The sequence below is a fragment of the Gobio gobio genome (assembly GCF_949357685.1).
Source record: "Gobio gobio genome assembly, chromosome: 5".
Lineage (NCBI taxonomy): Eukaryota > Metazoa > Chordata > Actinopteri > Cypriniformes > Gobionidae > Gobio > Gobio gobio.
This window is the reverse complement of record NC_137101.1, coordinates 17,664,672-17,685,396: the sequence shown is the minus strand read 5'-3', so window position 1 is coordinate 17,685,396 and position 20,725 is coordinate 17,664,672. Positions and strand designations below refer to the sequence as shown.

The 20,725-nt window shown below is 39.3% G+C and overlaps 2 protein-coding genes across 2 annotated transcripts; one reads left to right on the top strand and one right to left on the bottom strand.

Annotated features, from left to right (window-relative positions):
• Window positions 1–84: 84 nt before the first annotated feature.
• epyc (epiphycan) lies at window positions 85–17,692 on the top strand. Its single transcript, XM_079817633.1, has 10 exons — window positions 85–271; window positions 3,226–3,409; window positions 9,991–10,213; window positions 10,491–10,736; window positions 11,877–12,566; window positions 12,942–13,052; window positions 13,519–13,677; window positions 15,697–15,899; window positions 16,202–16,297; window positions 16,616–17,692. The coding sequence occupies exons 2-10, from the start codon at window positions 3,233–3,235 to the stop codon at window positions 16,784–16,786; spliced, it is 2,076 nt and encodes a 691-aa protein (XP_079673759.1). The 5' UTR covers window positions 85–271; window positions 3,226–3,232; the 3' UTR covers window positions 16,787–17,692.
• LOC307126844 (uncharacterized protein) lies at window positions 16,408–20,691 on the bottom strand. The gene is made up of 5 exons (XM_079817634.1): window positions 20,541–20,691; window positions 19,351–19,499; window positions 19,086–19,179; window positions 18,861–18,948; window positions 16,408–18,654 (listed from the first exon to the last, which is right to left on the bottom strand). Exons 2-5 carry the CDS (start codon window positions 19,472–19,474, stop codon window positions 17,932–17,934), a joined length of 1,029 nt encoding a protein of 342 aa, XP_079673760.1. The 5' UTR covers window positions 19,475–19,499; window positions 20,541–20,691; the 3' UTR covers window positions 16,408–17,931.
• Between the last annotated feature and the right edge of the window lie 34 nt (window positions 20,692–20,725).

Here is a 20,725-nt window from a genome sequence, read left to right as displayed (position 1 = left end):
AGTGTGTGTGTGTGAGATGCAGTGTGGTATGGGGTGGGCGCTGCTGTAGATGTGACCAAAACTCAATTTCTCCCTTAGCTCCGTCTCACTTCTTACCTTCACACACACAGGCAGGTAGGGCACACAGGTCTGGGAGTGTGTGCACACGTACACGTCACACACCCAGAAGCATCCACACTTGTGAGTGACCTGTTGCCATTGGCCAGGCCCACCAACCCTCTGCCTGTCCGATCTGAAGAACAGGACCATTTGGGAAAGGAAGGAGAAAGAGGTAAGGGTTCTTCTGTATGTTCTTCTAAATGCTGGTGCTGTGCTTTAGAGCAGGGAACGGACCCAAGGGCTTCCCCTTCTGCTTCTTAGCCTCAGTGATACTTGGCCACTACTTGGCCACTTAGGCTAAGCTAAAAAAGCTAAAATGCACCTCAGTGACTCTACTGAGGCTTTCATTGATTTAATTTAATTTATTTATTTGTATATAACTGACTTCATGATATAACATATGGGTGCACTCCATGGTATTAATCAATCTTTTTGTAATTCTTGTAACAACAATGCACATTTGCAAAGTCAAAAAAGTCCAAATACACACAACCAACTTTATTGAGACTTGGATTTCTGGCTTGATCACATGAAACTTCTATTCTCCATGATGTTCTTGTAATATTGACAGTGATTTACGACAGCTTTAAGTGACCTTAAAACAGGTGACCTGTGTGGTAATGATGGCAATTCATACGTGTTCTTTATATTGGTTTTCCATTCCTTGTTTTTTTGAGGGTTCATTTTGGGTGTGATTTTTAAGAGGACAGTTATTTTGTTAACCTTTACAAATAAAAGTATAAAGAGTATTTGCAGAAAATGTGATGGAAGAGCTGTAAATACTGTCAGACTTTTGATGTCTTATACAGCATTGTTAATGTGTTCCAGGTCAAAGGCCGTTTTAAACTTCTAGTTTTAAATCTTAAAATCCGATAAGTTATAATGGAAATTGCCAGGGTTACTAAACAGATAAGATATATTTGTAATATGTGTTTAATTAAGATACAGTGCTTGTATATTTTTGCATTTTGACTACGACAAGACATAAATTTGTCGATATTGGCTGCACTACTAGATGAAGAAATAGTAGAATCAATGAGCATGTGGAATGCTGTTGGGTAGAGCCAAAAACAACATTGGGACAGTTAGTTCTCACACACATACTCACACGGGGTCTACACACTGCAAACACTGCCGGGAGTTTGTAAAAGCCGAGCTCTGTGTTCAGTATAGTCCCTTCTTTGAGCATTTCCCTGCTGAAGCTGTCAGGCATTGGTACACTAAAGTTTTACTGAGAGACGTTTTTTCATTCATAGACACAGACTGAACTAGGATGCGTCTCTAATCGATATCACCATTAAATATTCTCTATTCATGATGTGATGTGACGGCATGTGTTGATTGGCTGTCAGAAATCCACAGGGAACTGATTTATGTTTAAAAATGCAGCGGTTTCTAGAGAGCAGCTATGCCCCAAAATAGCCTTTCACTGAGTTACGTGAATGTGTGTATGAAAGAGAGAGAGATAGAGAGAGATCTTAACTCACTGCCATGCTGTCCACAAACCTCGGTGGAATTTCGAACTTGAGTGTAGAGACAGACAGACACTCATAAAGGAGCTCTGTAAGAGTTCTCCCTCTCTTTCTCTCTCTTGCTTCGTTCTCTCCGTCTCACCCTGAGGACCAGAACTTGGTCTGCCCATCAAGTGCACCCTTCTCTTCTTCCACTCCAGTTGGTCATTGCTTTCCTCTGTGCCTCTTATTGTTTATAAGACATGTATATATCTCTACTGTTAGAGAAAAAATAAAAACTAACATTATGATTTATATATTAAACATGAGAAAGAACATTAAGAAAACGAGAAAGTGTATGAGAACTGATACTTCAGTTAAAATATTTCACAAATCTTTATCATAGACATCATTTGGACATTATTTATAAATAAGAATTATGGGGCCATGTAGAACTCAGCTGAAAGATCCAAAGGATCCAATCAGCTGAATTTTTCACCAAAATCAGCACAGAAGACGGAAAAAAAATGTCAGCAAATTCTCTCTGGGCAAGCCGATGACTAGCTGGATATTGAACAATGTGAAAATAAAAATGTTTCATTTTCTTTCCATTATGGCATGAATTAATTAACCCACATTCTTAAAGGTTTCAGGGGATTCTTCATCGAATTATATAGAACCTTTATTCAAAGATATTAAAAAAAACTTTTATGAGTGAACTTTTTTTCACAATGTGTGCTTTTTTAAAACAAAAATGCTATGTGTGTCATAATTATATATTTTTTAAAAACCTTTTCTGATGTCAGCCACCTCACCTCTGACCTTTCAACTTTAACACACAAAGCAGTCACTGAGTGGATTCAAGATGGCCGCCGGGTTAGGTGATGGCTTCTTGGCCCTTGTAAGTGAGCTAAAGACTTTAGAGGCTTATATTTCAGTATTACGGGCTGTCTACCCCATGTTAACGGGCACTTCTCCAACCTTACAAAACTCAAATGCCTTTATCCCTATGGCCACAGAACTATGCAGAGACTGTAAATGCAATGAAGGTAACAATAAACGTCTGATTGGATTTCTGCTATTTATTCATCTTTGCTGTCACATCAACTAATCACATCACCCAACTAAATATTTATATATACATCCCAACTTTTAAATGGATACGCATGGGGCACACCCACCACATTAAGCAAAATGTCTCTAAACTCTTAAAACCTTTAACTTTTGGTTTACTTCTGTGGGAAAGAGACCTTTGTACCAGTCGCACTGAGACGTTTCAAATGACAGCAAACGGTATGGTACTAGTTCACATTAACCCATATAGATTTTGGGTGAATTTCAATCTCAACATGTGGAGAGGAGAGATGTGGGAAGAGGGGGTAAAGATGAGATGAGATGTACATTAAGACAGTACTTAGGTGTGATTGTGTCTCGGGAGGGGATGCTAATTTCGCAAGAGAGAGTTCGAAAATGTTAATTTCCTTTGTCTTCTCAGAGGGTAGCCCTTTTTTCCAGTTGTTCCAGTTTCTCCAGTCTTACATGAGACAGAAATAGTTGATTTTTAATAAGCATACCATTCAAACTTCCTCTCTGTCCTGTTAACTACTCTATTGTCGCTCCTCTAAAGCATTTTAAGATCTCACTAGACATTAATCCATCTGACTCATATGTGTAGCAGGAAGATGGTAACGCTGAGGTTGACGTGGGGACTCCTGGTCCTGTGTGTGGTGGCAGCCTCTCCCCCCAGATACGCCCGACAAGCAGAACTAGACAACTATGATAACAACAACGTGGATTTAAACCTAAATGAGGATGCCGACGATGCCTATGACTATTACGATGGAATTGATGAACCACAGGTAAGAGAGTCATTAAAGAGTTTTAATAAATTATCCTGATATGTTATTATGGACAGCCATATGTCAATGACAGTGATGTGCTGTGTTTTAAAATGAGGCAAAGTCATCACATTTATATACAGTGAGGAAAATAAGTATTTGAACACCCTGCTATTTTGCAAGTTCTCCCGCTTAGAAATCATGGAGGGGTCTGAAATTGTCATCGCAGGTGCATGTCCACTGTGAAAGACATAATCTAAAAAAAAAAAAATCCAGAAATCACAATGTATGATTTTTTAACTATTTATTTGTATGATACAGCTGCAAATAAGTATTTGAACACCTGTCTGTCAGCTAGAATTCTGACCCTCAAAGACCTGTTAGTCTGCCTTTAAAATATCCACCTCCACTCCATTTATTATCCTACATTAGATGCACCTGTTTGAGGTCGTTAGCTGCAAAAAGACACCTGTCCACCCCATACAATCAGTAAGAATCCAACTACTTAACATGGCCAAGACCAAAGAGGTGTCCAAAGACACTAGAGACAAAATTGTACACCTCCACAAGGCTGGAAAGGGCTACAGGGAAATTGCCAAGCAGCTTGGTGAAAAAAGGTCCACTGTTAGAGCAATCATTAGAAAATGGAAGAAGTTAAACATGACTGTCAATCTCCCTTGGACTGAGGCTCCATGCAAGATCTCACCTCGTGGGGTCTCAATGATCCTAAGAAAGGTGAGAAATCAGCCCAGAACTACACGGGAGGAGCTGGTCAATGACCTGAAAAGAGCTGGGACCACCGTTTCCAAGGTTACTGTTGGTAATACACTAAGACGTCATGGTTTGAGATCATGCATGGCACGGAAGGTTCCCCTGCTTAAACCAGCACATGTCCAGGCCCGTCTTAAGTTTGCCAATGACAATCGTGGCAAAAGAGTCATGGGAGAAAGTCATATGGTCAGATGAGACCAAAATATAACTTTTTGGTCATAATTCCACTAAACGTGTTTGGAGGAAGAAGAATGATGAGTACCATCCCAAGAACACCATCCCTACTGTGAAGCATGAGGGTGGTAGCATCATGCTTTGGGGGTGTTTTTCTGCACATGGGACAGGGCGACTGCACTGTATTAAGGAGAGGATGACCGGGGCCATGCATTGCGGGATTTTGGGGAACAACCTCCTTCCCTCAGTTAGAGCATTGAAGATGGGTCGAGGCTGGGTCTTCCAACATGACAATGACCCGAGGCACACAGCCAGGATAACCAAGGAGTGGCTCTGTAAGAAGCATATCAAGGTTCTGGCATGGCCTAGCCAGTCTCCAGACCTAAACCCAATAGAGAATCTTTGGAGGGAGCTCAAACTCCGTGTTTCTCAGCGACAGGCCAGAAACCTGACTGATCTACAGAAGATCTGTGTGGGGGAGTGGGCCAAAAGGCTACAGTACCAAATATTAACATTGATTTTCTCAGGTGTTCAAATACTTATTTGCAGCTGTATAATACAAATAAATAGTTAAAAAATCATACATTGTGATTTCTGGATTTTTTTTTTTTAGATTATGTCTCTCACAGTGGACATGCACCTAAGATGACAATTTCCGACCCCTCAATGATTTCTAAGTGGGAGAACTTGCAAAATAGCAGGGTGTTCAAATACTTATTTTCCTCACTGTATATATATATATATATATATATATATATATATATATATATATATATATATATATATATATATATATATCAAATGTATATTTATGTCCCTGTTACACTTAATTTTTCTGGTTAAATAAGCATTAAGTAAAAAAAAAGAAAAAAGAGAGAGACCAAATGCAATTCTAGTTTGTATTTTTACACTAAGTAATGTTCTATTTATTAAAACCAAGTATAAATTTCATCAAGTTAGTGTTTTTATGCATATTTACATTTATTCCAAAATAATAATTAAAGGCAGTAACAATTTAAACAATATACACTGATCAGGCATAACATTATGACCACTGACAGGTGAAGTGAATAACACTGATTATCTCTTCATCACAGCACCTGTTAATGGGTGGGATATATTAGGCAGCAAGTGAACATTTTGTCCTAAAAGTTGATGTGTTAGAAGCAGGAACAATGATTTGAGCGAGTTTGACAAGGGCCAAATTGTGATGGCTAGACGACATGCTAGATGCTGGGTCAGAGCATCTCCAAAACTGCAGATCGTATGGGGTGTTTCTGATCTGCAGTGGTCAGTTTCTATCAAAAGTGGTCCAAGGAAGGAACAGTGGGGAACTGGCGACAGGGTCATGGGTGCCCAAGGCTCATTGATGCACGTGGGGAGCGAAGGCTCGCTTAACTGGGGAACACATGGCACCAGGAGGCACTATGGGAAGAAGGCAAGCCGGCGGAGCCAGTGTGATGCTTTGGGCAATGTTCTGCTGGGAAACCTTGGGTCTTGCCATCCATGTGGATGTTACTTTGACACGTACCACCTACCTAAGCGTTGTTGCAGACCATGTACACCCTTTCATGGAAACGGTATTCCCTGGTGGCTGTGCCTCTTTGAGCAGGATAATGCACCCTGCCACAAAGCAAGAATGGTTCAGGAATGGTTTGAGGAGCACAACGAGTTTAAGGTGTTGACTTGGCCTCCAAATACCCCAGATCTCAATCCAATCGAGCATCTGTGGGATGTGCTGAACAAACAAGTCCAATCCATGGAGGCCCCACCTCACAACTTACAGGAATTAAAGGATCTGCTGCTAACATCTTGGTGCCAGATACCACAGCACACCTTCAGGGGTCTAGTGGAGTCCATGCCTTGATGGGTCAGGGCTGTTTTGGCAGCAAAAGAGGGACCTCCACAATATGTTATGCCTGATCGGTGTATATTATTTGTGAACTAGCTTTTCTTTTTAATAGTCAACTTATTTTCACCAATCATCAAGCTTGTACACACTGGTCGCAGACACGAAGATGTACTTTTAATTTCCCCAAGCTGATTGATCACCAAAAACCCCCATTTTCAAGCCATTTCAAGTTTGATTGTGATGTGACATAAAGCGCTGATCTAAGTTGCTGAGTTGTTTACTTACTTTTTAATTAGTCTTCCCATTAACACAATTCAGGCTGATTCCAGAGTTTTATTAGTTTTATTTTTGCAAAAATCGATTATTTTCTCATCTAGTTTTTTTGTTTTGGTGATAAGACACTGCTTCCCTTGCCTTCTACGCTCAATAACAGAGATTTTGGATTGACCCGATTTTGCAGCTCCGTTTCCAGAATTAGTTTTTGCTTTAGCACCCGAAATCTTTCATTTCAAATAAATTTAACGTCGTAGGGTTTTTGATCAAGCCTTATTTATATCTGGACTCTGATAACGATTCGTCTCTTTGCATGTTCATTAGTTTCCTCCAGCCTGTTGAGATGGCTAATGCTCAAGCATTGGACTCAGTTCTAATTGCCACGCAGGAATGTATTGCAGTAGTTTTGCTTCAGGGTGTTTGACAACTTTTCATTTGCTCTGCTGATCCAAATGTTCCTGGGGATAATCGTATCCAGCTATGTCAGTCTTTGGTTTATGATTTCATTTAGAAACTGGTTTTAACCCAGCTGCTGTGCTTCAGGGTCGGTCACCGAGGGCATGTGGGCCTGTATTTACTCATCCTCTCTGATTGCAGAGTTTTCAGTTTTTGGCTGTGCATGCTATTGTTAGTCCATTCTCATGATAATAACCATCATTTTCAATAAAATGCCTTTTTAACGATACAAAGCTGTCAAAGTCAATTTGTGACGCATCATTTGCGTTCAAAGATTGTTTTTGTTATTGTACTTCAATGTATTTTTTTTTTAAAGAACTGCTTGTGGAGGCATACTGGTGCAGCAAAGTTCAGTGTGTCAGACTGATTTATATTTCTTTCTTTAATATAACAAATACTTCTCTTGGATAACATATCATCTGTATGATGGACAGACCAGATGTTGTTGAAATGTTCTCAACTGAATTTTCCACTGGCACAACCTTATTGAATGAGAGGCAGACACTGGCATTTTTTACTGTACTGAAGTTCACTTATAAACAGTAGTTGTACAACACAAGCATGTCATGCCTATACTTGAATGTCAGATTATTTAACTTAAGTGACATTTTTATGGCTGGATGCACATTTACATCACTAATAGTTGCTCAAAGCATCTAAATTTGCTAATGTTTACTGACTTGGTTGTCATTTCCTAAATTACTTTTACATCAACATCCACAGAGAAAATACTACCATTTTAAAGGGATGTTTTAATTAAGAACATTTATTGTCTGGCAATAAAATACTTAATTTTACCCATCTTTACATGCTTTATTAAATTAAATGTTGGTGTTACAATATTTCTGGCCAATAAATAAGTCAATGCACTGAGGTTTGATGGCCAGAAGTTAAGCTGCAGATATGAAGAAATTTATTCTGTAATAACTATGATATAACAACGACCAGTTTATCATCCTTGGCATGGAAAAAAGATGGCTAAAACTATGTTTGACTGGCACAAAAAATATGGGTTTTTAGAAGAATCACATCAAAGCCAAACAATTTAACTTAATCCTGATGTGAATCTTATGTAGTTAAACCCACAACCAAAAGCACACTTGTGAGTTACAACACATTTTCCTTGTAATGTGCTTAGTTCTCAGCTCTTCGGGATGTTACACATGTTTAATAATTTAGGGGAATATTTGTTGTATCTCACCATGTGGAAATTATTATTATTAATAAGAAATACAGTTTTAGAACTGTAGTTGATTTAGATTGCTGGTACTACTTTTTTAATGTACATAAACTGATAAGAAAAATTAGCTTACATTACTTGAGTGCATATTAAGACTCAATAGTTTGGCTCTTGGGGTAAGTTTGTTATTTTTGTTTGTTCATAGTTTTAAGTTGAAATTATTAATACATGCAAGAGTGTTTGTAGGTTTCTGTGGTGCATTATTTTCTGCATTTGTCTGTGTAAGTGCATTTATGAACAAGGACAAGATGTATTTTACGCTATCACTAGAGTTGCTGTCGAAAAGTTCCTGATGAATCTATGTGAATCTTGGGCTCTAAAGGTCAAACTTACAGAAATACAGATCTTGACTGTTTTACAGGTTTCTGAAAAACCATTTAGGCATATAATGCATAGTTGCAGTCACATCTATGCCTAATAAATGCTTACTTTTTCCTATATTGCACCATCATCTTCAGTCCCAGCTGATGAAAATATAAAATTAGCTTTCAGTTGAACCTAATGACCCCTTAGTGAGCTGTAACAGTATAAAACAAACTGTTGCATTGCTAAAATTCACAACAGAAAGATAAAAACAAAATACTTTCAAACTAACACAACACTCACACAATGTAAATTCCCTCATAAATCATCTGTATCTACCATTTTCTTTATTTTTTGAGAAAAGAACAAAATGCTGACCACTTGTGAGTCACTGTTGTAGAAAAGCTTTTGGTGGGGGTTCCAGAAAACTCTCATGCATCCTGGTATCTGAAATGAGTCATTGTCAATGTTTATTTCTCGAAACATTGTTGATTTATTTTAGCCATCTCTTTAGCTTTTGGCTTTGCATGCTTGAGTAGTTTAGGGTGTGAAAAGCAAGCGTATACTAAGCCTCTTGAAGACTTGTTGTTTTACAGGTTCTCATCATTAGTAGGTTTTGGCCTTTTGTCTTCACACATGCTGACAGAATTAATAGTGTAATGTATTTTAATAAAGTTAGTGTTCTACAGCTGAATACTGTTTTTTTTTTGTTAGTTTTAGTGAGACAAATGAGATGTCATCTCTGGAGTTCATACAACACTCTGGAAAGAAAATGTGCAGAAATATGGATTTTTCTGCTACCATGAATGTCTTGGTTCCACAAGGACCATTTCTAGAGAATAGCAGCTGCTTGCAGATGAGACTGTGAATGGTTTCACAGCTCCACACTCTGGATTGTAGTGGAATCGAATACAAAAAGCTGAGCGAACTGGTCAACATCACAACATATGCAGGTTTAGATAGAATAGGTTTTAAAAATCCGCACATCAATATGATCTGTAATTTGTCTCACACCTTACAACAATTAGCAATTTTAAGGAAGAGGGCGAATTTGAAAGCTTTGATTGAATAGGCTGATACCCAGTGAAAAACCCATTACTCTTTCTAAGGGACAGTCTTATGCTGAGTCACACCTCTTATTGAACCTCGGGATTGTTTCTGTTACAAAGAAATTTGTCTGCAAGACTTTATGCTTTAGGACACACAGATGTCTTATGTACAGTATAATGGTTTGTACTTGGGATATCAGTACATAGCTCATGGAGGGCCAACGTCCTGCAGACTTCAGCTTCTTAAGACATTGATTAGCACATTCATTCACATTTAATCAGAGTTAGCGCATTACTCCTCATAAAGGTGGCTCCACAAGAGCAGTATTGTGTACCTTAATTGATTGAGATAATTATGTTCTACTTGTCTTAACCCAGCACTTTCTGTCAGTTCTTTAAATCATCGGCAGTCTGAGAAAGCCATGTTTTGGTTTGTTATATGACAAAAATGAGAACAGTGTACTGACCTGAACACTTCTTGCAGATAGAGATTGGTACCTTGGGCCCTGATGAGGACATTGATCCTTCAAATGGTGCCTCATTGGAAGAGGAAGAAGAGGAGAGAAATGTGGAGCACACAGAGCATGAAGAACAAGAAGAACGGGGTACAGCTGAGGGGAGAGACCACAAGGAATTACCCATAAAGCCTCAGCTTATTCCATCAGGCGCTGTGTCAGGGACTCTGATGGGCCCTAGTGCTCAGGGAGGTTTGTACTATGCATGTACAAAAGCACACACTACTAATTGTCATGACTAGCCATTGAACCAACCATTCCATCATGCTGTTGTTCCATTTAACTGGCAATCCGATTGGTTAAATGAGTTTTAATAATTCTTGAACTTTTTATGTGCATAATTCTTATGCTTTTTATGTGCATCATATCCAGTTAATCAATCATAGTCTTTACTGAACCAGTCTATATGGTTCTACGTGTATTTCTAATTCTAACAACTGTTCTAACACCTAACCTTGTCTTGAACAAGAGGAGGAGCTTCGTCTGACGCCCATTGACATCCTTCAGATATCTGGGGACATTTCGGGTTCTGGTGACTTGGGCTCTGGAGCCTCTGGAGACTTGCTCGATGACAAAGCTTCTGGTTCTGGAGAGCCTTTGGGCTCTGGAGGTTCTGGGGCCTCTGGTGACATTTCAGGTTCTGTGGACTCAGGGGACCTTGGTTCTGGAGAGTCTGGGCTTTCTGGTTCAGGCATAATATTGATCTCAGGTGGAGGTCAGTACTCAGGACTTTAGTTTGTTTGATATATTAATGCTGTCAGAAAGAAATGTGCAAGAATTATACCTTTGGGGGTACAACAGGTTGTCACTGGGGTAGTACCTTTAAGGTATAACCTTTGAAAACTGTTAACCTTATCTATGCAGAGAAGGTGCATATTAGTACCTTAGGAATAGTAATGTGTACCCTCAAGGTACTACTATGAATCTTTTAAGTCGTCAAGTCAAGTCAACTTTATTTATATAGCGCTTTTAACAATGCAGATTGTTTCAAAGCAGCTTCACAGTGTTAAACAGGAAAATAATGCAACAGAATTTTATTCAGCCTTATAGCCGTTCCAGAGAATAAGAGGATGTCATCAGTTAATTTCAATTATCCTACAGTGACAATGTGGGTTTTAGATCAGTAATTAGATCAGTAATTTAGTTGATATGGTTAATTTAGTTTAATAATTAGATTTATTTGGATATTTGTCCCCAACTGAGCAAGCCAAGCCAGAGGCGACAGTGGCAAGGAAACCAAAACCCCATCAGGTGACCTAATGGAGAAAAACAAACCTTGGGAGAAACCAGGCTCAGTTGGGGTGCCAGTTCTCCTCTGGCCAATTAACAAACAGCGTATGATTATTATTCTGGCAACTTTACAGGTCAGAGGTCATAATAGATCGGAATATTGGAAAGATCGGAGGCAGCACGCCGGAGACGGGTTTATTGAGGATGATGTGTTGAATAAATCATTATTAAATAGGAATAATCAAAATATCGGAGTCATCACGCCGGAGACTGTTTTATGGGTAAATAAGGTACAAATATGTCCCTTCAGTGGTACTTCACTTGTGACAAGCTATTGTACCTCTAAAGGTACAGTTATTGCACACAAGTATAGCTTAGTTCTTGATTACTTCAATTCTTCAAGTTGTGTCCAATGCAAAGTCTATACCTGTTAGACCTCAGTGGGGAGGGGTTTCCTAAATGTTTTAAAGGAAGTAACCATGATCTGTAATTTTTGTATTGGTTAAACTCTTGCTCCAAAATGGTTACCTCATTACATTGCCAGCATTGCTTTAATGCTGTTATCTCTCATCTGCTGTTGAGGAGGCTAATTTCTTTTTTGCCACCCTATCTTGTCTCTCACAAGAGGAGGAGCTCCACCTGGTTCATGAAACCCTTCCACATGAGGCCTCTGGGGATTTTGGGGAGTCTGGAATCTCTTGGGTGTCTGGAGCCTCCGGGGTACCTGAGGTATCAGGAGAGCCTGTGGCCTCTGGGGTACCTGAGTTATCAGGAGAGCCTGTGGCCTCTGGGATACCTGAGGTATCAGGAGAGCCTGTGACCTCTGGGGTACCTGAGGAGTCAGGAGAGCCTTGGGCCTCAGGAGAACCTGAGGTATCAGGAGAGCCTGTGGCCTCTGGGGTACCTGAGGTGTCAGGAGAATCTGGGGTCTCTGGGGTACCTGAAGAGTCAGGAGAATCTGGGATCTCTGGGGTACCTGAGGAGTCAGGAGAATCTGGGGTCTCTGGGTTACCTGAGGTATCAGGAGATCCTGGGGCCTCTGGGGTGCTTGAGGAGTCAGGAGAATCTGAACAGTCTGGGGTACCTGAGGAGTCAGGAGAGTCTGAGGTACCTGAGGTAATCGAAGAGTCTGGCACCTCTGGGGTGACTGAAGGGTCTGAAGATCCTGAGCCCATTGAATGGGTCGAAGAGTCTGGCGTGCCTGAAGAGAGTGGAGAGCATGTGGTCTCTTTGGAGTCAGGAGAGTCAGGAGAGTCTGGGGTGACTGAGGCCCCAGACGTCACCACTGACATAATACTTCTTGACCTAGATGAAGGTCAGTACCATGATATCAATATCTTGCACTTCTATGACTTATATTTATGACAGAAATCTGACAGAGTTTGTTATTTTTTTTAGATCATGGATAGTTTAGACTAGATTAACAAGAATTATGATCACTACTGTAATTGTTGCACTCATCAATGCTAGACTTCAAGCATTTTCTACAAATTTTATTCCACTGGGAAACCCATTTAACTGGCTGATATTGGTTAACTGAGTGTTCATTTGCTTTGGTGTGCATTATAACAATAATAATACATTATAACTTCTCAATGTCTATATTACTCACTGTCTGTCCTGTTCCATTGTCCATCTGTCCATGTGCTAATCTGTCTCCTAACACCTTAATGTTATTGTGTTTAACAAGAGAAGGGGATATTCCCAACAACCCCGACCACTCCCCAGGAGGGGACTGGGGGTGATATAGAGTCAGGGTCAGAACCTGATATTGACACAGATATTGACACAGATACAACAGGTCAGTATTTCACTTGTATAATGTGTTAACTGGTGAAGTACTATTGTTTACCAGAGATACCTACATATCACTATTTATTTATGTCATATATTATACTGCATGAGTATCCAATCCTGCTCCTGGAAGGCCACTGCAGAGTTTAGCTCCAACATACTTGCCTGGAAGTTTCTAGTGATCCTGAAGACCTTGATTAGTTCCGATGTGGTTAATTGAGGATGGAGCTAATATCTGCACTAAGGTGGCTCTTCAGGAGAAGGATCCCAGCATACTGAATATGCAGCACGTGTTCATGTGGCTTTGTCAGACATTGTGGCTTTCCAGTCTCTTAATGACTGATACAAAAGGGCAAAAACTCTTTGCCTTGTGTAGCCAAACAGGCTGCTGGCATATGCATCAATACAGTTTATGTGCTTTAATATGTGTTTGTGTTTGTCTCCTGAATGCCACCTGCTGGTTTGGTGGTAAGGTATGACTACCTGTATACTGTGCGTCTGTCTGGTCGGATCTGTGTACTGTGATGACCTTAAGCTGGACCGTGTTCCTCCCCTCTCCAAAGAAACCACTCATTTCTATGCCCGCTACAATAAAATTGCCAGGATCAGCAAGTCTGACTTCGCCAACTTGAGTATGTGTTTCTTCAATGGGAAAACCAAACAGTTTTAATGATGTCAAAAATGTATAACATTAAGCCCTGTCCTGCATTTTTGTTTCTAGTTGAATATCTAGTATAATTCAAATATGCTTCAAATTACAGAAGTAAATAGGTTGCGAATAACAATTCAACCCTCTACATTGCGAGTAAATCACTAACATATGTGCCTAAATCTTCACTCTGGTCAACTAAATAATGTCTAACATTTGCCATAGGGCTAATAAATTCTTAGATTTTACTAGCCAGTGTGTGTGTTAGAGGCTGAGTATAAGTGTAGCATAGACATATTTTTGCTTGCTAAACATTTGAAACACTTTTTTCGCTCTCCGTCAAGCGATCTGTACTATTTCAATTCAGCTCAATGGATGTGCGATATTCACAATATTCTTTGTTGTATTTTCCTGTCAACACTCTCAGAAAAAAAAGTACAGTGGAGGTACAATTTTTGTTCCTTGGGGAAAAAAAACAACGTATAACTGTACCTTTAAAGGTACACAATTGGTCCTTAGGGTACAATTAACCATTGGCAGGCAGGTTCGGTCCTAGTGAGTCGCTGTCCTGCAGAGTTTGGCTCAGACCCTGAAAGACCTCTATAGAAGCTCTTATTGAGAATTAACAGAGGTTTAGATGTTGATGCTTTATTGAAAATATTTGGTCAACATTATGGTGATTAGTGTTTAATTTAGTTGGGCAATTTGACTCTTGGCTTTAGTTTGTGGTTTTTGTTACAAATCAAAAGAAGCCATAAACAAAAATTGTTATGAAGAACTCACTGACTAAAACTATTAATAAATAATATTCACCAACAATACTTCCTTGCCACAGATCAGGCAATCTGAATTTAGATTTTTAAATACATTCTGGGGGGGGGGGGGGTTAGACGCACACAGATATCAAGAATCAGCATATGAATCTCAACATTGGTGAAATACTTAATGCTGCAATGCATGCTGGGAGCCATGAGTTTTATACTATGGTGGCTTAGTAGGGTTGGAGCTAAACTCTGCAGGACATCAGCTCTCTAGGACCGAACTTGCCTACCCCTGACTTAGAGGAACAAAAATGTACCCTTAAGGGTACAGCCCCAGTGACAAGCCTTTGTACCCCTAAAGGTACAATTATGTACTTTATTTTCTGAGAGTGAAAATAGCAGGAGTTCATTTGGAATTATTCAGATTTTAAGAATAAGCTGAAGATATGCCAGTTTCTAGTGGGCGGAACTAACGTGCAAATAGAAATCTCATTGGCTGGTGCTCATCTATTACAATTACTATTATTATTTTCAGCAAATCAGTTTGAGCGAACACTGACAATGTGATTAATATTCATGAACCCAGCAGCTCATCAATCCTTAGTGCGTTGTACATTGTTATTGGTAGTAGAATTAGTAGTAGTAGTAGTAGTAGTAGTAGTAGTAGTATCTTTTAATAATAATTACTATTATCTATTACTATTATCAATTTTTTTTACTGAAACATTGAATGACAAACAGTATTTTAAGCACCACCACCAGTCCTAAATTCAGTTTAAAAAATGACAAATATGCGTTCATACATAGTTACCAAGTTTTAGTTCTAATTACTAAAGTTCCATCATTAAATAGTGCTTAATTAGCATAATATAATGCTTGATTGACTGATGTTAAGAGTGTACATTCAGATGTTTAAAAAGCTGTCCCATTTTACAAAGATAAGCTGATTTGGTGGAATCATATATATAAAATCGTATATCAGTCTGGCGAGTAAACTACAAAATTGACTAGCCAATGCCGATTCTATTGCCAAAGTGTGTGTAGAGGGTTGCAATTCCTGTTTATTTGAGGCCTACAGTTAATATAGACAGCATTTTGTCTAAAAATCTACAAAGTAATAATATTTCATAGCCTTATCTGATAGCATCAGCAAAGTTGAATCTTTAGCTTAATGCTAAAAAATGAATTTGATGTTTTCATGAATTTTACTGAATGGCCTTTTGTCTTTTGTTGTCATAAAGATAAATTAAAGAGGATCGATCTGACTAGCAATGGCATTTCCAGGATTGATGATGATGCTTTCTTTGGCCTTCCTGCTCTGGAAGAGTTGATATTACGAGAGAACAGTATTAGACAACTTCCGGCTCTGCCACCCTCTATGACTCTTATTGATGCCTGTCACAACCAGTTGGGCAACACTGGCATCCAGAGAGAAGCTTTCAAGGTGAGAGAAGCAATAAAAATGTGATTTTCTTTTTTAATAAAGCATAGCCTTTAGCACATTCTTTGCTGAGCTTTCTTGCATACGGTGTTCCTTGAACCTGTGATAGCCTCCTGTTGTGCAAGTAGACCTGAGGGAACAGTTTACAGTCTGTTTAAATTAGACAAAAACCAGACAGCAGAGAAGCTGATGATGGTCCGGTCCCTATGGGAATTGCTGCTACTGCTCACACCGAGAGGTGTTGAACGTACCTTAGCTAATTTTGTTTGACAAGACTGTCATCAAACCATGTTTTCTGTTTTCAGGACATGCCAGGGCTACTTTACCTTTACTTGACTGACAACAACATAGACCACATCCCAGTTCCTTTGCCTGAGAGTCTGCGCTCCCTGCACCTACAGGTACCTGTACTCCCACCTCACTAGTGCCACACTGTGGACATCTATGGCACTTGCCACCTAACTGAAATATTAACATTTTTGTATAGATTTTAATTTAAAGGAGGCAGTTTACATTTAGAAATGTTTATTTGAGAACATCATGCAATTTTCTAAAGTTATTATGAATTAAAATAATAACCTAAACCTTTATTGTCAATCTTTCTGGTGATCCGCATAGTGCTCTTTAATATTGACATATTTACTCAAGTAAAATGATGAAGTATCACTCATAATGTAATACAAATGTACATCTAAAACATTCTCCGTTTTATCATTCAGAATAACAATATCCAGATGATGCACGAGGACACTTTCTGCAATCCGCATGACTTAAATTACATCCGCAATGCTCTGGAGGACGTTCGCCTGGACGGTAATCCCATCAACCTCAGCAGAACCCCACAGGCCTACATATGTTTGCCACGTATCCCCATTGGCACCCTTATTTAAGCCGAAAAAAACGCACACTCGAATGCACACGTACAAAACTCACACGTATGCACATGCATCAAAACTCCTCTGTGCGTACCTTTTTTTTTTTTACTGTGGGCTCAAGCAAACACTTGGATATGAATGGCTGTCTTTAAAGGAGGTTGGCATAAATACATAAACTCCCACTCTCACAGGAGTTCTGGTGGACACTTCCAACTCTACGCTGCTTGTGTTTCTACCTTTTTACACAGTACATACTTTTCCTAATGTAGGTTTGTAATCGTATCTGGATTAATGGCGTCTCAAACACCCATACATGTCTAGCCTCATAATCTGTTTTAGAGAAACAGAGAACCATGCATAACTCTGAAAGTTTTTTTATTTATCAAATACTGATGAACCTATCAGGAAAACAAGATGTCACTAATTTACAAATGCAAATCTGAACATGACAAAACCCTTCATTTTGTGTGCTGTACTGGTTGCCTGTTTGGGGCTAGCTGCAATAGCCAGCCCAAATTGTTGAAATATGTTTGTTTTGTAAATGAAATATTGTTAATATTCATTAACAAATGTTTATCATAATTAGCATAAACTAATTGAAGCTGGCGCTCACTGAACTTCTTGAAAGGTAAATTTGACTAATGCAATAAAAGCATTCTATCAATGAATTTGTTGTAAAGTCTGTACTGTAATATAAATATATATAAGCTGATTTTTATTTTATTTTACAAGAACTGCAATATTTTGGTATATCACATCTCAAGCTGTTGTTATGACCAGTGGCCTTCAAAATGAAAACTGTTGTATTGGCTGAGGGGTTTTAGAATGATTGGGGGGGAATGGAGGGTAAATATTAGCTCAGCATTGTGTGTTTTGTATGGAAATAATCACATCTGAATAAAGATTTCTGATGACCTCTCCAAAACAGAGGTGGCTCAACGTTTTCATTGTTAGCTTGTAATGTCTTCAAAGGCATGAAACCAACACTTAGCGCTTCAAAGTGCTCTTTTAAACAATAGCTACTAACATTACAAAATCAATCACTGTAACACAGAACAATCAATTTTCCGGCAACAGTAAACAGTTTTACTTCAAACAGAAGGTGTAGAAAAATAATGACATATACATAACGGGTCCCTTTCAGAACAGCTAGTTCTGTTTTAGAAGTTCTCAATGAGCTTTTCAAACAGGTTGAGGAATTTCTGCCTCCTCTCTAGGGAGGCCGGTTCCATCTCTAAGGGAATAGAGGTGTCAGTTCCTTCAGAGTTGTCGTTCAGATTGGCCGGCTGCTCCCCCTTTACCATCCCACGCTGCTGCTCTAGGATGGCCCGCTCTCGTTCCAGCTTTGCCCTTTCTCTGTCAAGAATCGCTCTTTCCTTTTCTAGCTGAGCTCGGATGTACTCCACAGAGGCCCTATCTCTCTCCACAGCGGCTTTCTCTCTCTCTAGGGAGGCCCTGTCTCGGTCCAATGATGCAAGTTCTCGCTCCACTCCTGCTCTTTCTCTGTCTAAAACCATCTTCTCCCGCTCTAGGACCATCCTCTCGTATTCAATAGCGGCTTTGTCGCTCTCCAGGATGGCCCTCTCGTGCTCCATCTCATCCCTGTCTCTGTCCAGATCTGTCCTGTCTCGTCCCATTTCTTCAGACATCATGTCATCCTCTTCGACAAACAGCTCGATCTCGCTTCTGTTCGGCTCACGCGCCCTCTTGCTCCTCCTGCGCGTGGTGTTGTTCGGCCGATACTCGCTGTCATCGCCCACAGAAGAAGTGTCTAGGGTGACCTCGCTTCCCGCGAGTCTACCCTCCATGGCGTCATCCATGAGGGAGAACCACGGCCAGTTAGTGGGATTCACCGAGACGCCAGGTGGGGGATTCTTCATTTCCTGATGCACACCAAATACACAGACACAGTTTGTGCGCATGTAGAGGGCAAAATCATGCAGATTAGGGGTGTAGTGTGCGATGATCATGTATGTGCGTAAATAATTCTTGAACATAATATGAATCTATACATTAATGTTCTGATGTTTATATTTAATAAAATGTTGTTTAGTTAATTTTGTGTGTAACTTTAATTCTTCATTCATACCTTATACTTCATCTTTAGGTTTTCCCATTTCCTCCTTGCCTGGCTGGCAGAAATTTCCCTTTGCAGACCCAGTTCTTTCAAGATGGCCCTATAGCACAGATTACAAATGCAGATTTAAAAAAAAAAAAAAACGAATTGCAGCTGGCATAAACATCAAGTGTATGCTTATTTATTGGTGCAAAGACTTGAAATGGGGTTTGCATGTGTGTTGGTTTATTGCTTTACCTATAAGCCAGAGTTGAAGAATTTCTCTTTCCAGTGAAAAGTGAGTCGTTGGTCACACGTAACTTCACGAATCTAACAAATTCTTCATTTGACACTTGATGCACATACACATTAAGACACATGCAGATATTAATATAGGTAAGACACGTGATTTGTATTATACATGCATCCAATTTACGTGGCCAGCTCAATGCTAAACTGCTAAAATTGGACAGTTAATTAAATGCAATGGGACTTTAAATGCATACAATGAATCGCTACTCACTCTTATAAATGAATTCTGCATGATCTGGGCCATCCTTAATGTCCTCGGAGGGACTCTGTACAGTGTAAAGTTCGTGGTCCATACTTGCGTCTGTTGTCTTTGAGTCATCAAGTGCGCTACTCATGGCGCTAGTGCACAAGCGAAGGGCACTTGAAGAGAAAATGGAGGGTTACGTTTATTCCTTCTGCTGTTAATTCATGGCGGCCCGTGTCTACATACCGCCACCTATTGGAATGCTGTGATATTACAATGTACAAAGACACGGGAAAGTGAGATCGCCTTGAACAGGAAAAAATTGTATAAACCTTTAAAAATGTGGAATTGATGATGAAAACCTATATATATATTTTTTTTTTGCAGATATAAATCACACACACACACTATGCAGCTACTATATATTATTTATGCAGCTACTATATATTATTTTATTACAGAAATAAATATAGCCTACTTTATCTCAACGAAAGCATTCTATCTTTGAGGGTGTGCTTGTTTACAAACAATTAAATGACTTTCAAAATAGTCAAACTGTAGTTTCGCAGTATTTATGATAATGTAGTGATGGTCGACAGTCAAATCCACATATGAAACCTACAGTATAAAAATGGTATATTATTAAAATATGTATATATTTATATAGGCTATTTAGGGTACGCGTGTACCCTCGTGGAAACCTCGTGTCTAAAAGAAAAACAAGACTACAAATCCTCGAGGAACTTTGATTCCCAGTCAACATTTCACTCGAGTTCAATATATAGGGGTTCAGGAAATGTTTATTCAGAGTTATTTCAGAAAATGTGTTCGCTAATGACAATTATATGCACTACGACACTTCCAATGTCCTCATTTGAAATATACATCCACTTTTTGAGTTGAGAAACACCATTATATGCATCTGTAACCTTGTCAGTTCTGCTGCCTCTGTTCGAGTGCGATAAAAATTAACTTGTATTATTGGCCTTTGGTAACTAAAGCACCACAATGTGTTTATTTATGAATTAATTGATAAGCACAACCATTCTATCACTGTGAATGCAAAAAGCATCCCATTTTGTGTCAGCTGTCGTGGTCTCAAACCCGCCTATGTCTACTCGATGAGCAGCTTAGTGTCGTGATCTGATGTTGCACATTTTCCCATTAATGTCGCATATACTGTACAATTAAAAAACCGCAATAAGCTCGATACTCACTAAGATAGGACCCGATGTGCTGTCTTTCATTTTTACATTGTCACTTGTCATATTTACAAACAAACTCGCGTCCCGAAACTGTTGGAGTAAAACTGCTGGCGGTGCTGTATTGTAAATGGCGGTGCATTAATGCAAATACGCCCTTCGATACGGGCAATCCTGAGAAGTCACTCTACTTAAAAAGG